This window comes from Cuculus canorus, chromosome 1 (assembly GCF_017976375.1).
Source record: "Cuculus canorus isolate bCucCan1 chromosome 1, bCucCan1.pri, whole genome shotgun sequence".
Lineage (NCBI taxonomy): Eukaryota > Metazoa > Chordata > Aves > Cuculiformes > Cuculidae > Cuculus > Cuculus canorus.
In genome coordinates this window covers 134,918,753-134,939,598 of record NC_071401.1, presented here as the reverse complement: position 1 = coordinate 134,939,598, position 20,846 = coordinate 134,918,753, and the positions used below count along the sequence as shown (strand labels likewise).

General features: G+C 43.8%; 1 protein-coding gene across 2 annotated transcripts; it reads right to left on the bottom strand.

Moving 5' to 3' along the window:
* Positions 1 to 671: 671 nt before the first annotated feature.
* Positions 672 to 20,183, bottom strand: LOC104067227 (NADH-cytochrome b5 reductase 3). Of its 2 annotated transcripts, none has more exons than XM_009569941.2 (9): positions 20,077 to 20,183; positions 14,161 to 14,292; positions 9,920 to 9,992; positions 7,346 to 7,452; positions 6,628 to 6,757; positions 5,576 to 5,659; positions 5,359 to 5,444; positions 3,330 to 3,429; positions 672 to 1,793 (listed from the first exon to the last, which is right to left on the bottom strand). In XM_009569941.2, the coding sequence occupies exons 1-9, from the start codon at positions 20,095 to 20,097 to the stop codon at positions 1,621 to 1,623; spliced, it is 906 nt and encodes a 301-aa protein (XP_009568236.1). In that variant the 5' UTR covers positions 20,098 to 20,183; the 3' UTR covers positions 672 to 1,620. The 2 variants fall into 2 exon arrangements, with proteins under 2 accessions (XP_009568236.1, XP_053916166.1); XM_054060191.1 differs by lacking the exon at positions 20,077 to 20,183 and adding an exon at positions 19,557 to 20,052.
* Between the last annotated feature and the right edge of the window lie 663 nt (positions 20,184 to 20,846).

The window sequence follows — 20,846 nt, the reverse complement described above, 5'->3', positions numbered from 1 at the left end:
ATAAACCAGCAGCAAGATAATTTCTCTCTGTTTTTGCTTTTTGCCTCCTAAAAAGGGCCTGAAACTTACTTGAGTGTTATGTGAACTCTGGAGCATAGTATTAAAGGACAAGTTTCAAAAGCGCACATCAAAAATTCAAGACTTCAGAGGCAAGTGTATAATTAATAAAATTAATAACAGTATTACCCATTCAAGGTTCCTTAAGTTAACTATAGTATTTTTTTCTCCTCTTATTTCATGACAGTTGTAGCTAACTACCATCCACATTACTTCATATATGACTAAATGTCCTTTCGGTCATTCTGATTTTACCACCAGAAGATGATTTTTAGTTTCAGAGATTCCTTGCAGACCAGCTCTGATCTCAGCAGCAGCTCCGTTGAAGAAGGCATATAAGATGCCTTAAGTTTACTAAAGACTAGGTAAAAGGCTGCTGTAAAAAAGTATATTTAAAAAAAAATAGAAATTGGAGCTATAGCAAACAGTATCTAAGAAACAGTTTTCGATTCGGTGAGACATTTGATTTGCTGTCAGTTTGGTGAAGTAAGGCTCTTCCCATGTATCCTTACCGAGCAAAAAACCCTTCGGAGCCATGCCTGAGTGAGTCCCCAACTGTACGCATCCCACATCCAAAGGTGGGCTACCTGCTAAAACCTACCCTGGCAATGAAACCTGAGCTCCCTTTGTTCCAAATCCATCTCTGTGAAAGGAGAAACTAAAACCATATCCAGTTTTCACCCAGCACATTTTTCACTGCACAGGAGATGCAGAACAATTGCCTTTGTACTTCCATGGCACCATCTGGTATGTCAAAGTAGATCTAAAAGTTGGTATTTTTTTCAAATTTTTTTCAAACACATACAAGCAAAAATTCCAGGCATTTGTGGAACAGTGCACAAAGCCGCTTGCTTTCTGTAGTTTCTTTCATTGCCCACAGATAAGAGCTGTGACCAGCTGGAACAGTGTCTGCAGTTAAGAGAGGCTATCCCAAAATACAAAGGAAAGAAATTTTGTCTACCCCTCTGATTAACAATCCAACTCGAACAACTTCACTCATAAACAATCATCCTTCACTGAACAAGCACCTTTAACCTTCTAATGTCACAAAGATTATGCCCACAAAGCAAATGCTCCTCAACCTCATACTGTAAAAGCTCTGTAAGGATTAAAATTTGGCACAAGCAAGGTGAATGATCCAGCACATTCTGCATATTTTCATACTTCATACTAAATAAAATACCGGGTATGCACAGTGTTAGGAAGTAGGCTATTACTGCTATTGGATTACAGTGCTGAGAGAAGGGTAAATAAGCATTTACTGCCCAAAGCAGCTATACTGTCATCAGATGGAGTACAGTCTTTCTGTATGACAAACATGGCAAGGACAACATAGGTGAGCGGTAGGCACCACTACCTTCCCACAACACAGTTGTTTCTGTGCAATATAGAGTACAGTTTTGGTACAGCTAAGGTTAAGTGTCTTACTTGCCAGAGATTCAGAAAATATGAAGCATTTTTAATGTAAATGTAGTTTCCCAGCACTGTGCATCAGCTGTCCTGTTCCCCATTAAATATCTTTTCCTTCCCTTCTACACAAGATCACTGAGTTATCACTCTTCTTTAGAAGGAGAACCTCATGTCCTTGGTGTAGCCCAGTTTGTCCAGGTTGGGAATGCAAGCATACTGGATCATTGGAGGAGGTCCACACATGAGGATCAGAACATCATCTTGAGGTGGGGGCAGGTGGTCTCTGATCATCTCTTGGTTCACAAATCCTTGGCTGTATTCCCAATCTGTTAAAAAATTGAAAGGAGGGGAAGGGGAATGAGGTAAAAAAAAAAAGAGGAAAAGATTGATACAAGTCACTTTAGAATGAAGTGAGGGTGGTGGTGGTATTTTTTTAGTAACATTCCGTACACTCCACTCACATGCATTCTCAACATAGTTATGCTATGTGGAAAAACTGCCACCTCTTCTTTTAAGATGCAAAAGTGATGTATAGAGAAAACAGCAAGGGGTAACTTATAATGAAGCTTGCTTAAAGCCTCAAGGAAATCTCAAGCAGAACTGTGAACAGAATAAGAATCTTCTCTGCTCCAGCACTGTAAAGTAACATCATCTATCGTCCTTACCCCACTGTTTACAAGTTCACTAGGGGTAATCTAGCTGATGAAGTTGTTCCCAGTAGGAACACTCCCAGTGCTCAACAGTTAATACAGGGATCCTGGTTTACCCATCACATCCCTTGCCCTGGATGCAAAAATCTGCTGACCCAAACCTTTGGGCACAGTAAGGCTGACACATTCTTCTCCCGTGGGCTATACAAAAATTTCCAGTTTTGGTCTGGTTTCAGGTACGGTAGTGAAAGTCTGCAGAACAGTGTTGAGAGGGTCTAAGGAGGAACTTTTATCATAGCTGCTAAGAACAGTTCACAATTCATAAATCTCAAAGAAAAGGAACAGTGATTACACCTGAATCCAAGCTGCCTTAGAAATTACAGCAAAAACCAACTGCAGAAGATGAAATGACAACAACTGACTGTGGGGACTGCAAGACCCACCCCACCACCCTACAGGAGGTGAATTCTTGGTCACAAGGTAAGAGAAGGCATACGGCTTTTCCTTTTCTGCTCCAAACTACTGCTAAATAGGAATGTGACTCTATGCTGATGTGGATGGGCATGACGAGAAAGGGTAAGTAAGGACAACAGCAACAAATGACACAAACTATTTAGCCTTTACTTCCTCAAACTTGCAGAGCTGCGGGAGCCACACACAGCTGGCTCATCCTATCACCTAGACCAGCCAGCTCTATCACCTTATCTTTAAAACTGAACTGCACCAAGCTGAAGCAGAATTTTCATTATGAAACACTATTAATACAAAGGCAATTCCATTGCCTAGGAAGAAGATCAGCTACTGTGAATTGCCACACAGTGACAGTTCACACTGGGAGACACAGTGCCTCTGACACTCCTACCACAGTTGCCTCTAAACACGAGACAATAAGATAATATGTTATATTTATTCCTGTGAGGAAGGAGAAAGGAAGGTCACACCTGATCAGAGTAAAAAATGATAAATATTCAGGTGTGATCATGCGAGGAACACTGCATTACCATTGACCTGAGGTGAGTGTTGTAGATTTGGAAACATTGCCTGATTACATCTAGGAATTTCTGTGCATCACTGTGTGAAGAACAATGCTACTGGATGCATTCAGACATGATTCATTAAGCAAGAAAGGAGCTTAGAAATATGCATATGACATCACACATCTGTCAAACACCTGTATTAATACCCATAAGTTTTCAGCATGCTAGATCTTACTTTCAGGTGCTCTGTCCAGTGTGTACCAACACTTAAAGCGATTGGGATTCTGAGCCTGGATCTCCTCTAGCTCGGAACGTAACAGGATATCCTTCTCAGTCTGTAGGATAAGGAAAACAATAATTGCACTACATCCCCGTGAGATGGAACACATTATTCAACTCCGTTTTACAGGCTGGAGAGACCAAACACAAGTTATTCCCATGACTATCCCAGGGCAGAGCTAATAAAAATGTTCAGAACTTTCTCAAATCCTGACCACGCTATGCCTTCCCTCCAAAAGATAAAACAAAGCAAAACCTGTTTCAAAACACAGAATGTTCACTCATTCAGCGAATCAGGGGTAGTGTCAGAAGAGTAAATCCCTTTTTTGGTATGCTCCCATTACAACAGCAACTTTCCTCAAAAAACTAACCATGACTACGTAAGTATCTCCCTGCCTTTCCCTACTGTGCCATTCAGTCAGGAAAACACCAGTTTTTTAACCTTTGCCACCTCAAATTTCACAAGCACTGCCATATGGAGATTGCTTGGTTTTTAAACACAACATGGAACAACAACCAAAAGGGTATCAAATTCTGATTGGAACAATAAATTTTACCCAGAGTATCAAGTTCTGCTTCCCCTTGATGTAACCTAATTGAAGGCTAAAAGAAATCCTTATTCCCGTAAAAGCAGTTGCAGTTCAGGAAGGAGGGAAAAGGGCAGAGGCTAAAAGTGGCATCATCCTCTGCAGCCTTAATCATTTGGCACTGGGGACACCACTATGTCTGTAACTGGGGGGGTACAGAGGAATGTGCCAGCAGCTATTGCCGAGAAGGTGCCTATTTCTGGATCTACAGTTGCTTGTGTTCTGGAAAGGCTATAACTGAGTCTAATCAACCCAAAGCATGCTAGTCAGAACACAATTCAAGCCTACATATATTGTCATCAGTAATCTAGCACAAATCTTCCCGGACCAACAAAAGAAAACAAAACATCAGCAAAACAGATATTAAGAAAATACTTTAAAACACTGAATATATATAAAAAAAAATCTAGCCTGAAGGCTTTCCTGATTGACCATTTGTCAAAAGGCTGCTTTATATTCATGCAGTTACTGGGTTCAAGGACTCCTTAAAGCAAAGGATTGATGTTTATATGGACTATTGCTAAATAGGCAGGCAACTTTTCCTCAAGTCCTTCCTGCAAGAAGCAGTAGGTTTTCTAAGTTGCTAAAGCAGCTCTAGCACTGCATTAGTCATCCTGAATTACTCATGGTCTTGATGTCAACTGCACTTTATGCCAACTGGCAGTGCTCAGCAGAGGCTGGCTGCTGCAGCATCACCGAGTGGGCACCAGAGGGCCCTGGCAGGGCTCTTAGGGATCTCTTGCTGCAAAAAGCACAAGAACAGGGGCACCTGTTGGCACTTGGATCACAGCTTCTGGGCAGAAAAATCTTGGTTTATAACTCAGATATGGTATAAAGGAAATGAGATCTTCCCTTTGTCCATCATGGCAGTATGACACATCACAAAGAGCAAAAGAAACATGAAAAACTGACAGGGAGATTGGAAATGAGAGAGCTGTGGAGAATAACAGCTTCGTAGTTGAAGGAGCTGACCAACATTAACTTTCGCCTCACCTATGGTGTTCTCAAATTGGAAGATTATACATACAAATTCTACCGTGAAGTTGTGGAGTTACAATTGCTGAAGGAGACAGATGTCCACTTCTTTTATGTTTCGACTAAGAAGGACGACCCTGAAAGTCTGCCCAAAGCATCAACAATTTAAAAACATTTATGAACTGGATTAGAAACAGAGCAACGAGACACAGGAAAATGAAAATTAGCTGAAAGGAAAGCGGCATTTCCATAATAGCACTAAAAAACAATTCACTATAGTGCTTTACATGGGAAGTTTTCAATATTTCAGTTCACTTCTCCCCTCAGGTTTTGTATCAGGCTTTCTCAGCAAGAATTTAATTTTCTCTGTAGAGTTCTGTTAGTTAAGTAAAACTTCATAAACAGAAAAAAGAAGAAAATTACCTGATTAGCAAACAGCAGCTGACAAACGGTAGGGTCATCTTTGTCTTTTATGATTGCTCGAATGATCTGCAGCATAGGTGTTATCCCTGAAAGAGAAAAGGTCAATGATGACAAAATGCAAAGGAGCAAAAGAAAGCACAGTGAGCACGAGAGAAAAAATGAATATGCGTATCTACCAGATGTCAGAAACCAAGCACGAATCTTGATATATACGTACCTGTCCCTCCTGCAATCATCCCCACATATTTGACTTTCTTAGTAACTGGTTCAGCTTTCTTTTCAGGCCGAATAGCAAACTCGCCTAACAGAGAGAGGGAGAGATGGAAAACACTGAAGAAAGCGGGAGATGGGGCCTATGAGGCCTTTCCAGCACGTTCAGCTAATTGACTTTCTTTCAGCCCTGTCAACATTCCATCTCTGTAAAGCAGGAGCATGGAACAAAGGTGAAGATGTCACAAATTAAATCCTGAAAGAAGACTGGAGATTGTAACACAAGTGATGATAACATCAGACACTGACACAGGTTACTACTTACTCCTGACTATAGCATCAAGCCATCACTACCTGTATTTCTATTTGCTCACATCTCATACCCACAGTGATATTCAGAAGCCTAGATTCTGGAAGCACTTCCACACAAAGGAACTTATCTGCTCAGATTGTTTATGTACCCCATGCAGAATATTTTAAGGGAAAACCTGAAATATGCAGGGTATGGTTTTTTGTATATTTATCTCTTTCTGATCTTATTTGCCGGTTTCAGCCAAATCTGACAGAGGCTGAAATTGCCCAAAATGTTGTATTTGTTATATTCATACTTCTCTTCATCCAGAATAACACAAACACAAAGCTCTGGAAAACCACATGTCTGACTTTTGCTGCTCACAAAACTGCCAGAAGGCTTTTGTGACACATTCGTGGCTGCACTCTGCCAAAGTCAGATATTTTATATTGTCATAAAAGTGCTTCCTAACAATAAAGATAATTTTCACTTGCACAGCACAAATATCAAGTGCTTTTATCAGTGTACAACGTACATATCATCAGGGAGAGAATTCCCCTCTTTGAAAACAGTATCCGTAACAATCACTTCTACAAGCATTACAATCTCCTTCAGGATGGCCATTGACTTAATTAGGACACTAGCAATTTCTTTTGTGCTGAGGAAGACTTGAACTCAGCTAGAAAAGACTGGGACCAGTACTACTACTATTATGCAATATGTTTATTGTGTACTTTGGAGAAATTACATCTTCCAGTCAGCCTCACCTTTTCCTTTGTACACAAGCAGGCCACTTGGTCCTCTGAAGTCAATAGTGTCCCCTATTTTCAGGCTGTCTAAGTACTGAGACATCTTCCCTCCATCAGGAAACTTCGGATGGACACCTTTAAAGTAGATCTGTTAAAGAACCCAATGAAAACACTAAGAGGGAATTCAGTGCAGATATTCAGGGAATTCAGTGCAGATATTCAGGTTTTAAATTCCTGTCAGCTTTAAATATATTTGCTTAGTCTAGCTACCAAAAGTCAAAACAAAAGTACATTATCACAAGACTCAAAGTCACATTCTTACCAATTAAATCAGTCATTCACATTGTCTGGATCGGTAATGATAATGATCACTGCTCTTAATGATCATAATGACTATATTACATTAGCTTCAGAAGAAGCTAAGAGTTCTGGCGAGATTAATTTCAGAAGGATTATAAAGTTTTGTGAACACCTGCAGACCTACACAGATTTTAGAAAACTGCAATAAGCAAACACAGAAGACTACGCAGAACCACATGAGACGCACTCACTAAAGAAGTGCTTGCGAAATGCCATATGGAATGTTAAGTAAATGCAGATCACTTGTTATAATGGTGGAAGTCCACAGTGGCATATATCCGAGCAGACGCCATAACATCAGACCTCATGTGGCACTGCAAGTGTAAAGGTGGGCTCAGAAGTTGCCCAGCCTGGTAACAGGGCGTGACATTCTCACCTTGGCAACAAGATCCACAAAGCCTTTGTCATCATCACTAGAAACTGGAGTGTAGGGTCTAATAACAAGAGCCCCATCAATACGTGCAGACAGGTAGATATGCTGTCCTGTACACAGAGAAGAAAAAAAAGCCATTTGCTTTCAAGAAACTTTTCTTTCAGTGGAGGCACTGAGTTGGCAGTGACTGCAAACACTATCTCAAAATTCTCCTAGCTGCCTTGTTCTAGGGCATCACTCTTTCCTCTTTCATTTTCCTGACAGTGTAACACCTTGCCAGAGTTGTGGTTAATCATGCACAGATTCTACTTGGAAAGGCTCCGCTGCTAACTGTGAACATCAGTCATACTTGTTTTGACAGCTTTGTGCATTTACATTTACCAAAGCCCTAACTGCATGCAAGATCTTCCAAAGATGTTGTACATCTCACAGGTACAGCGGAGTAAAAAGGACAAAGGAGAGGAAACTGTCAAGTCTGTTTACACTTCTCTAACATGTTAGTTATAAACTGTTATACTGCAATTATAACTCTTCTTTCCTTAACCACAGATCACTCATGTCTGCCAAGAAGTCTTCTAGCTGCCACCGCCTAGATATAAAGCACCTTTATAGCCCTGCTACCTCTCCAGCTTAACATTTGAATGTAGCAATCACATTTCAACGTCACGCATTCACCGAACTCTGCACAACAATTTCTTTCTCAATGTCTAGTTTTTGATGAAAGAAACCAAGAACTAACTCTTTTTAAAGGTTTTCCTATAGAATTCCAACACCTTGAAGAGACCCAAGTAAAGAATAACAAAAAAACAAATCTCCCCCTAGGTATTTTATCACCACTAAGTCAACAGAACAAACTATCTCTTAAGATAGATACAGCTTTCCAAAGGTGGTGCGGCTCTTCCACCTGTTATGGGAACACAATATGGGGATTTTACCAGGAGCTAGTTTACCGAGCCAGAGGGCCAGTGAGGCAAACCAGTGGGTGAATGTGCTACCCAGTAACTTGGGAAACAAACAACCATTAGTCACTTGAAGCTTGACATGGATATAATAATGCAAGGATGATTCAAACAACCCTCTTGGCAAAGCCTATGTACATCCAGTAGCACATGTTTCCTGCCAAGGAAGACCCAAAGGAAGCAGCAGCAGCCACCCATTCCTCTTCTGGGCAGGGGGCGGCCTTGCCACTGCCTCCTCAAAGAACAGACCCATGGTGACCATGGCAGACTGCCAACATGAACAGGCGGGAGCCGCTGTTGGGGTATGTCTCACAAGAATTGGTACAAATCCAAAAAAAGGTGCTCCTCACAAATGGAAAACATGCCATATGCTCTTGCTTGTTAGAGTTTTACCCAGCCCTGACAGGACAGGAGCTGGAAGCCTCTGCATGGGGCCATACACATTCCCACTCTCCCTCAGAGTGAACTGTGTTTTTCCCTTACAACACTCCAGCTGGTGGTAAAAGTGAAGTGCTGGTGCTGGACTAAACATGCAGAGTTCACACCATTATCTGTCCCGCGGCTGCCAAGCCTGCTACTCTCAGCTGCTTTTACCACCCTCACCAACTTTTAGCTCTCTTTCCTCCCTACGTCTCACCCAGTAAACAACTCCCTCAGTCACCCAAGGATTAGCCCGTGTAGAGCACCTTTGGGAGCACGACTATGCTGCTCCTGGGACCATGCAGGGCCAGATGCGAACCTTCTCAGGCTACGCTGAAACAACTGACTGATTTGCCCTGACCAACTAAAACACCAGAGGAAGACGTGTCATCCAGCAGGCTAAATTCACCCCAGAGAGCTTCTTTTCTGTTACTGCATAGGACAAGAACAACTACAGAGGTGAGACAGCTCACTCCTCACTCATGTTCCTTAAAAGCAAGGCAGGAAAACTCCTCAGGACCCATAGAAAAGTAGATCCCAAACAAAAGGGAACTTAAACATGACAGACTGCAATGCTGGAAAGGTACTGAGGACTACGCCAAAGCACCCAATCCATAGTTTACTGCAACAGGGTGTTAAAGCAGGGTCCCTATTAAACACAAGTCACAATTAAATAAATGCTCTTTATGTAAGCAGTAGGAAACAACAGCACTAAGTCCTTATGGAAGGCAACACGCCATGTGGCAAGGCCTAAGGAAATATCCACCCTCTGGTGATTAAGAAATTCCATGAGACTGGCTGCAAATTCAGAAGTGAGCAGATCATCTGGTAAACCACATGTTTTAGAGAAGCAGCTAAGAGCACTGCCCTGGGGGATGGAAAGGGACCAAAGAGACCAAGCACCAAGGGAATACACATACTAGAAAGCTGAAAGTGGAAAAATGCAAGTAAAGACCAGCATTTGTTCCTACCGTCTTCACACAAACAAGCTGGATGTACTCTCTCCCTAAACATACAAGATTTCAGGCCCTACAGATGACTCAGCATGAAGATAAACTTGCAAAGCTCTAAATACCAGCTCAAACCATGTGGACAGTCAAAACTGAACAGTTCAAAATGTAGGAAAATACCCCCACAAAATCTCTAATAGTATCATTAACAACACTTGGATTCTCAGTAAGGAGAGATAGGAACGTACCTACAGGGAGACCCAAAACATGATCCATGGAAGGAAGAGCGAATCGAAATCTTCTTGTGTCATGACTAACTTCCTGAAAAAGGAAAATAAAAAGAATACTCAGCTATGTTGTTGGGATTTAATGTTTGTGGTTTCACTTGTAAAACCATTAAGCTAATCTGGCTTCCTGCAGGATTAAATAATGGTGTAAGCACAGCACCCTAACTGAAATTTTTGTATAATGCAAACTCCTCTGAATGTGGCCACCCTGCATAGGTCAGCTTTTCATCCAAAATCCTGGAAAACTTCTCCTTATCTCAAAACAGAAATAAAGCAGACAAACACAAATATTGTTTTGACATTTATTTAAACAGGAATAGCAAAACTTAGCAAGATATTCATATGTAGATTAAGAATAAATGATAACTTACTAAATACTATGAACATTTACACTGCCTTCTAAGAGAAGGACACAGGATTAATATTAATCAGTTCTTCAATTCTTACTTAAAGTTTAAATATGCAGTTCAAGGCTAAAAAATGTTGATGTCCCAAAATCAGATGAATTAACCACTTCAGTGTAGAAGATGATTTCAGAAGGTACTAGTGGATATCAAAAAGATGAGGAAATAGCAACCTGGTCCCTTTTGCTCTGCGAAGAACCTTAAATTTTTTTTTCCCCATAAAAATTGAATTAATCCTTAATTAAAATTGAAGGGAACACTTTACTTAGACAAGAACTAATTATAAAATTATTACCATTTATGCAGTGCAGCTGAGATAATTATTGTAGTCTCTTACTAGGGAAGTCATACCTTGACTAAAATTTTGGTAATGAGCAAATAAAATGTTATTTCTTACACTACATAAGCTTTATCTCTTAAAAATCAGGTCACATTCATTGATTGAAAAAGACAGCAAAAAAGACAGAACAGCATACAGCCTAATGCCTCATCCAAAGATCTGCTTGTTTTAAAGCCCTATGGCATATAAAAGCCCTTCTAGAGAAAATTTCATAAACATCCTACATAACACTGTAACCCTTTTTTGTTTTTTGTTTGTTTGTTTTGTTTTGTTTATAAAGTAACCAACGTGGACAGATTTCTTTCTCATCACAGTTTGTCTAGTCTTCCTTTACGAGTTCTGGCCACGCTGATGAAATTATCTTCACAATAAATCATTTTGAAGTAAACGCTGAAGACAGGGAACTGAGTGGCAGTCTAAAAAGGCCTTCTCTGTACTTATGCCTGTTCAGCAACAGTTACTACCATTGAAAATTCCACTAGAAAAGACAGCTAACATGGACTTAACATTGCTGCTCCCACACTGATCACTGCTATTACTGTAGGAAAACTTCAGCACCAGCTTCACTACTTCAAAGCTGGACTCTGCCAATTATCCTTTATTTTAAGATATTGTCTTTAATAGCATGCAGCAAGAACAAACTCCTGAATTCCTGGTTAACCATCTTACTATTTAAATTTGAGATTAACTAGTCTCTTAGTTAGGTATTTGAACACACACATTTTGGTGCATCACAAGAGATGATTGCGAGAAACACTAAAAGACTCAAGAAATTCCTATTATCTAGATCAGCGTCCCTATGCCTTGTCTCAGTTACACAGCTGAGATATCAAGCATGCCATTCAGCAATTCTATGATTCAAGGCTAGATTAAAGATAGCCTTGAAACAGGACACTGTTTCAGCCACTTCCAGCATGGGGCCACCTCCTCTGTGTTCTCCATCAACTGGTGTTGCCATAAGCACCTGGAAGCCCTTGGCCTCCAACTACCATCCAGCACTTCTGTCTCAAGTTGCAGGTGCTGAGGATGTTTTCCACCGTCCCAACCGCAAACACAAGCTGGAGAACAGTTTTTGCAAGCTGGTGCTTTGCTAAAGCCACTGAAATGCAACAAATTAATTATGTACACCATTACATATATGGTATACATTAAGGCTATACAAGAAATACATTAAGGCTGTGGGCTTTTTTAAGGCATAAACTAAATTAGCATGCCTAACTATATTATAACAGTTTTTTCCTATGCTAAACCCTAGGCAGCAGCCTTGTGACCCCTATTTCTCTGTTCAACAGAAGATATGGCATAGTCAATTTGGGCACATGTTAACGTTTCAGCTGGTGGGTGAAAGACAGAGTGGGTAGAGGAAGAAAGGTTTCTGTTCACAACAACTCGACACTGTGGAATCCTTCAGAAGTTTCACATAGGTGTATTGCTGTATGACAGCCCGGTACTTGCAACTTAGTTTTTCCCTTGCGTCACCAGTTCATTTTCTTTAGCTATGAACTCAGTCTAAGCAGTTCCTGCCACTTCCCTTCCTGGTCAAGCCTCCTTTGCTTGGGCCACAACTATATCATCAAAATACATCAGGTTAAAAATTACAATTTTGGTGCTTTGCTGGTGAAGGTACCAATAGCTTCACACTCACAAAAAGGGAACGATAAATGCCAACATGGTAATGGGAATAGCAGAAACTTCTAAAATATGAGGATCTTTAGCTAGGCCAGACAAGCAAAAGGAGCAACACTACAAGGTAAAACCAGCACACTAGAATTTCTTTTGCAATGGACAGTAAACTCTGGCCAACCACACATGTCTTGAGTAGACTTCACAGCCACACATCATGACTGTCTTCCCAAATCAAAAAGTTTTTGTGTAATGATAGATGGGTTTAGATTTACAGTTCTCATCAACTTCCAATTTAATAGCTCTTAAAATACAAACTGAAGCATGTCTGAAATTGGAATAATTTCATCTTTCCTAGGCAGGTGAATATGGCAATGCTGAGAAGCGTAGCACCAAAGATCAGAGTGTCTGCATCAGATTTTTGGCAGGATGTTAGAAGCTACTAGCACTTATTGTATCAAGTTATTCTTTTTCAAAATTAACTTTTGCTTCCAGGACACGTTTGCCATTTAGGCAAATACATAAACATCCATCATTCAAACATTCTCAGTTGATCAAGGTCCCGCATGCAGCAGTACCTGAACTGGTTGTACAAGAGCTGTCCCTCCATTCCAAGATTTAAAAAAGCATTCAAAAAATAACATGAGAGTGAGGAAAAAACCAAAAAACAGTATTTAGGAAAAAAAAAAATAACCAAAACCAAATGAAAGTGAAAGTGAACTGTGAATTCTCTTACAAATTGCTACAACAGGTAGCTTGATACTCAGAAGCATGTTCACTACCACAAGCTTCCCTCCCCTCTCACAGGTCAGGCAGACTATACCTGCAACAGATCTCATCTGAGAAAGGGGGGAGTCTATAACAACAGCATTGTTGCAGTACAGATGTGAAGTAAATTCAGTCATGCTGCCCCACCCAGGCCACAGAGGAGTTTTTAGTTCCCACGACACCAGGATTTTGAATGACAGTAATCGTTTTCTTTGACAGACATAATAAATGAAAGCCGAGCTATCAGTGCACTCCCTATACCTCAAACAAAGCTCTGTTCTTGTCCAAAGTCATCTTCATCAAAAATGTTTGGGTAACTTTCTGATTAGCTCACCGACTTAAAAAATCAACACTAAAAATATCTTCAGGTGTGACTTCACATATGAAAAGATAAGATTTCTATCTCATGCATTTGATGGTGAGTTTATCCACGGTAAATTTCGACTTTTCACCATTTGCGGCTTTGGTCCCTTTCCCATAATTCCAGTTACCAACTTCTGACAGCAAGATCCAGCCCTGGAAGGGTCATGACTTTCCTCTGAAAACCCAGTGGAGGTACATAATGGCTTCTACTTCTAACAGAGAAAAAGAGAAGCTGAGACAGCTCAGCTGCTGTCAGGACTACACCGTTTGAATACTTTCTTTCTGTAACACATTAGAGTATATAAATCCAAAAACATGAATCAGTATCAACACACTTCTGACAACTACTACACTGAATGCTACTAAACGTGCGAAAAAACTGCCTGCTCTGCCTGACAGCACTTCCGTCTCATAGCCAATCTAACAGCACAGAGTTTAGGCATTTCTGCTGATGTACTCTATGACACACATTACAGAAACTACGAGTTGTTTGGTCATTTCTAAAGCAGCATTCTCCACTCTAACTTCTTTGGAAACAAGGTGCTTGCAGAACTCTGTTGCACTAGGCAAATAACATTTATAAAGCAGCCCTTTCCTTAACATACCAATATTTGCCCTGCTTAAAATACCAAGATTTAAGAAGCTATAAACATTTCACAGTATCCACACACAAAGGCCAGGCTCAGTACTGTAAATGCTCTTACCTCCTTATCAATCAGCCTCAATGCATACTTCACTTCTGGATCCTTCAGAGTAATTGCAGGATGGGGATTTCTGAAGAGCCTCAGGATGGTGGTGTAGATGAGCCATATTGGGTATGTCACAACCCGACCCAACTGCAGCAATATAGAGAGAGTGTTAGACATGCATAACAAGAGAAAGTTATTTTGGTGAGAAGGAATACGGCAGCATGACAGGACAATGTAAGTACCAAAATAACTTGTATTTGTTTGTACAAATATGAGCAGGAAGAAGTATTAAAACATACCTGCAAAGGTACCACACACATTTGCTTTATGAATACCTGGAGTTACTCCTACATTGAGGCACTTGGCATACTGGTAGAGGGTTGCCAAACCCAGCAGCTTGACAGAAGTGTTGTCCCAGATCCAGCCGTTAGCAAGGCTGAGCACGAATGCCCAGCAGACACACACATACATAACATATGCCCAAATACACACATAGCTGGCCACAGTGATCAACACAGACAGATGCTCACACAAATAGCACTGATGGCCTCACCCTGTTCCCTCCCCTGACCAATCAGGATGAAGATCCATTAGTGGGAAATACATATACCCACACATGTACAAGGTAGATCCACCAGCAGCTGGCTTAATCTTTGCAGCAGCTGTCTCCAAACTCCAGTCTCCCCAGTGACTGGCATCTGGACGTATGAGCTGCTGTTGCACAGACCCCTTCACACACCATCAGATGTGCTGTGGATCTCCACAGTAACTGAAGGGCTCAGACTGAACATCAGATCCCTCACTCTCTCTAGCAGCTGGCCAGCACCTTTGGTGGTCTCACCCTCAGAGATGCCTGGCTCCCAGGACACCTCAAATACTTGCTGGCCAGTCCAGCTTAGTCTTTGCTAGCCTTCACACACTTGTGCTGGGTACTGACACTACAGACACACAGGCCTTCCGAGCCACGATCCAGCTCTAGGCACTGGCACTTACACCTGTCACACAGACACGCGTATGCAGAACAGCATTCCTTCCCTAGGAAAGCAGCTATGGAGTTTTAATGAAGACATGAGGCAGATCGCACTGTTTGGTTGCAGGACAGACCCCAACAAGTGTACAGAGCAGGCCTCCTTCCATAGGGTCAGATCCTTTTTATCCCTTTAACCTTTTATTTTCCCCACATTTGTTTCTCTCCTTTGGTTCCTCCCCTAAACATCCCACAATCCCCAAATGCTCATCCGTTGCATCCTGTGCCACCCCAGCCTGCAAGGGGAGGCAGCCTCCCACTGATACATGTAGATGGGCATCACTCCCGGCCCACAGGTCAATGGCTTCCCTGGACACCTCTGAGAAGGGCTGGGGCTCATTTCTCTGAGGGGGTTATTAGGGATCCCCTGCCTGCCAGTATCTCTGTGCTCCTCTGTGCGCAGGTGTGTGAAGATAAGCCTTCACAAGTTGGCTGCTCTCCTGTGATGGGCCTGGGAGTAGCAGGGTCAGAGTATCACCCAGACCCCCCATCCACCATTGTGCCTCTGTGCTCCTTGGTGCACGGATGCACAAACAGGCTCCTCAACTACATCACCTAACATGCATCACTGCTTTGGGCCTTTTATATCACAGTGCAGATCGAGACATGGTTGCATAGCCTGCTGCAGAGATAAGCTTCACCCAGGCTCAAGCTCCACAAGACAGGAGCAGGTTGTGCCCCTGCACCACAGCAGGTCATGTCACCTCCATCCCTGACACCATGCATGGGCTGCATAGCTGAGCGAGACTGAGTGGCCACACTAACTCCAGAAGAGACCACACCACTGCCACTACAGCTGTGCAGACAAGATGAAAGGAGGATGGCATCTCCCGGGCCCAGTGTCATATGCCTCAGGCACTCAGTGGGTCCACAGGGCTGAAGACGGCTCATGCACAGGCTACGAGCGCAGACCCCAAAGGACCATTCTCAGCTAAGGCCCTGTGCCTTCATTTTTAGAGCCTGTTCCCAGGAATAGTCCTCTTGTTGCCAAGTTAGATAAGCACTACAACAGCCTACAAAGTCAACTGTGTAAGTAGGTTCGGTCCTAACTTGAGACAGGAGAATAAACTGAACAACTGCTTATAATAAATTCTCTTCACCTCTGTAACTTGTTAGTGAATGTTTTAATTGAGATGAGGGGAAAGGCAGGGAGGGAGGGAGGGAGGGAGGAAGAAAAAGGCAAACAACTACTCAACTACTCATCTCTGGAAGTCAAGCTTCTTCATCTGTGTGCAGACATAAATGTTTTCTCCCATCTTTGCAAATCCTTTTTGGGTCATTAGATGTCAAGCAAAAACCACCACAGCTGTTCAATAAATGAGATTAACATACATTTTCCCCAAATGTGCATGATCATGACTTTTTGAAGCAATGCACCAGATCCAAGTCTATTGGAACAGAATGGAGCTTTATTTTGTTAATACTTTTAACACAGAGTTAGTCTCGTGGGAGGTGATTTGTTACGCATGGTCAATTAGTGAAAAGCCTCATGGGATTCAGCCCAGAATGAAACAGCACACCCACTGATACAGATAGTTTTCACTCAGAAAGTATCAGCTGCAGGCAGAAAAAAAAGCAGAAGAACTGAAGGCTGAATAATTACAACAAGTTATCCTTTATATGAATTACATTCCTGGGCTTAAAAGTGATGTATATACTCTTACCACAGAGTATAACAAGATGTTAATGTAGGAAACTGCATCGTAACCACAGAAGCTGCATCAGATCAACAGCAGCAGAGGAAGCAACTGGCTGACCATAAGGCCAGGAATCACTAAATGAAGATCGGATGACTCACAGTTTCCAGTTGCACAGATCTTCGCTAACAGAGATCACAAAATAAGTAACTTGAGCAGGAATTTTTATTAATGGTAACAGACCTCTGTGGGATAACAAAAAAAGGCCACAAGAAAGAGAGAATCCATAGCATCAAGATTGCCAGCCCTTTCCACTAGAGTACAGTGAGCACAACACAGCTAAACGCCTAAACTTAGAGCAGGACACTCTATCACCAAACTGCCCTACAGACACATAAACCAAATGCTTCTTTGGCCACAAAAATCTTGTACCTGCAGCTCCAATCTCCACCACCACCACTTCCTCATTCAAACCCTGTTATTAAGGGATGTTAGTTAAGCATTCTTCTCACTTGTTTTAGAAAATGAGAAAGCTAAGGGACAGGCACTTCTTCGCTTCTGCCTCATCTTCTGCTGTTCAAACTCACATATGTTGTATCCACCTGTAACAGATGCCTTCTGCTCCCCACATTCCCTTAAGCAAACCAACAAGTTTGCTTGGTTCAGGCTCTAGAAGAAGTAAAGGCCTGCCTGCAGCCAGCCCAAGAACTCCTCCAGGAGACCCATAAGAAGCAGAGCAATACAGTGAACACCAATAAGTAGCTTTGTGCATAGCTCTATTATATGCAACTTGACTATGAGTCAATCACTTCTATCCCATAAATGTGACAGCCTAAGAGCCTGCTTCAAGCTATGTTTGTTGGGCAGTGTGGCTGCATGGCCACCACCTCTCCCCTTGCACTAGAATGAATCTCAAGGGTGCTCCTTGAAGCAACAAGATCTTCTACTGACAGATTACTGGTAAACCCCATCTGAATGGCCCCTGGATGGCAGCTGGACTACAAGACCAGGCAGTGCTCCTCTTGAACAGGGATTAGTTGTTAAGCTTAAATAAGTAACATTTTAAGTAGAACAAATAATTTAGAGTTATAATATTGTGTGACTCAGTATGCCACTAGCTTAAGCAAGATTCTAGACGTATAATACTGTGTGATTTTGCATGCTGTTTGCTTAGCTTTCTTAGCATAAGTAGCAAGACTTGCTCTGAAGCACTAGGCCACAAGTTGGGAATTTCCAGTTAAAAAATTGCCCAGAACACACAACTTTTTTAGCCAAAATATGGTCTCCTGAATCCATGAAAAAAATAGGAAAATACAGAAACTTCAAGGGTGGAGACCAACATCAGATGCACCAAGACAACAACCTGTCTGAACGACAGTAAAGGAATCCAATGAGGAACAAGACTCAAGATCCAAAATTACTACCAAACCAAACCATCATGTGAGGTGGCACGTTTATAGTCTGTAAGAGTATCATTACACAGGGACTTCTCATTTGATGTCAACCCCTCTCTCCAGAGTTGGCCTCTCTCCTTGGAGTTGATCGCGCTGCTGCATCCCTCCGCTAAATTGTTTATTTTATAAAATATGATGCCCGAGTCTGCTTAGCAAAATCTCAGATTCTACCTTCCGTGCAAACTAATGCCAGACATCCAGACAGAAGGATCTGATGTCTGAGAATCTGCTTAGCGAAACTTCAGATTTGAATTCTGGAGCGAGCTCACACTGGATGACCGGAGGAGAATGAAAGAGAATTGTGGATAAGTACTATGAAGCTTTGAAATCTTAACTAAGGGACATAAGGAACCAGGTGTGCATGTATAATCATTTGCCTATAAGCACGTATGAGGGAAAACTGTGATATATTTCCTCCATGCAGTAAGCAACAGTGTGACCTCACCGTTGAGCTCAATTAAGTGATACTTTTCTTTACGTATGTCTTTTATCTAAAAAACTCATTTACAACACTTTCTCCATCCTGCTCCTCTCACAAACCCAGTGCCAGAGAGTAGGTGCATCAGAGGAAAGAAATGCTTCATCAGGCAGCTGCAGAAAGCGGGTAAGGATGCCTGCTGCACAGAACAGCCCCACAGGCGTGTTCTTGTAGAGCTCTCTGTTACAATAGCAGATGCCAGGCCGGTGGTTTTAAAGCTGTCAGGACGTACATGGAACAACTACTCAGAGAACTGAGCGAATAAAGCCACACAAACCCCAAAAGCCAATGCAGCCATAGTTACTCTACGTGTGGAGCCAGGGGTGCCCACGCTGGCACTGTTACCCCACACAGAACTGCAGGTGCCCACGTTGACATACAGACCCCATGCACAGAGCCAAGGGCAGCACCACATGCAAAGCCATGGGAGCCCACACCGGATCAGTGGTGCCATACACAGAGCCATGGATGCCCACACTGGCACTGTTACTACATGTGCAGACCACAGAGTGCCTAAGCTGACATGATGACACCATGCATGGGGCAGGGGTTGCCCACACTGGCACCGTGACACCATGCTGGCACTGTTATCCCATGTGTGGAGCACAGGGTGTCCACGCTGGCACCATGACACTATGCGTGGAGCAGGGGTTGCCCTTGCTGGCATCATGACACCACGCGTGGAGCCAGGAGTGTCCACGCTAGCACGACGACACCAGGCATGGAGCAGGGGTTGTCCACGCTGGCAGCATGACATCATGCTGGTACTGTTATCCCATGTGCAGAGCACGGGGTGCCCGTGCTGGCACCGCTACCTGAAGTATGGAGCCAGGAGTCATGACGCCGTGCGTGGAGCAGGGGGTATCCATGCTGGCGCTGTTACCCCAAGGGAGCCCATGCTGGAACAGTGGCACCATGCGCAGAGCCAAGGATGCCACACTGGCACCGTCACCCCATGCGCAGAGCAGGGGATGCCCGCACAGAACCAGGGGCACCCACGCACGGAGCAGGGGGGGCTCACGCCGGCACGGTGTCAATACAACACGCCCGGCACGGGAAGGTCTCCGTAGGGGCCCAGGGGCATGCCGGGGGAAATGCTCGGGGGATGCCCGGGGGGAATGCCCGGGGGCGATGCCGAGGCGGCTCCCAGCTCCCCCGCTCCCCCCAGAGTGCGGCGCCCGGCGGCGACCCCGCCCTCCGCCCGGGCACCCAGCGTCGCTCCCCGCCTCGGGGCCGCTCCGTTGCCCTCTCCTGCCGCAGCGGGAAGCGGGGCAGAGCGCAGCCCCACGGCAGCCGCTACCAGCACCGCCCGCCCCGACGAAGAGACGCACTCACCGTGCTGAGCTGTGCGCCCATCGCTGCCCCCGGCCCGAAGCAACGGCACCGCCCTGCCCCGCCAATCAGCTCCCGCTCCCCGCCAATCAGCTCCCGCCCCCCGCCAATCAGCTCCCGCCCCCCGCCAATCAGCTCCCGTCCCCGCCAATCAGCTGCCGCCCCTCTCCAAGCAGCTCCTGCTTCCACCAATCAGCTGCCGCGGGACCGCCAATCAGCTGCCGACTATGCCAATCGACTCCCCCCCTTCGCCGATCAGCTGCGACGCTGCCGCGAGGGGGCGCGCGATCCCCGCTCGGGGCGGGAGAAGCGCTGCCGGCGGCTCGGGAACCGGCGCCCGGGGGAGGCGCTGCTGGGAACGGGAGGAGGGAAACCGCATCGTAAATCGCGCCCTGCAGTTATGTTTTCGCCGCTTGCTGTGGTGTGTTTTCACTCCCCGCCTCCCCGCAGCAGGAGGGAACACGCTCACGGGCGGGGGTTTGTCCCGCTGCGCTTCAGCGAGCCCGAACTCATCCCATCGCCACACAGCGCCTCTCGCCCGAGAAATAGCGGTGGGATGATAAGGATCATAAAATGACATTATCTTCCTTGTCTAACAACCATCTTTTCGAGATAAGAGGATAACTTCTGTATGTTAACACAACAGGCCACAATGATGTTACGGGTTATCATGAGGTTCAGCAAGGCCGAGTGCAAGGTACTACACCTGGGCCTGGACAATCCCCGGTTTCAATACAGGATGAGGGCTGATGCAATTGAGAGCAACCCTGCAG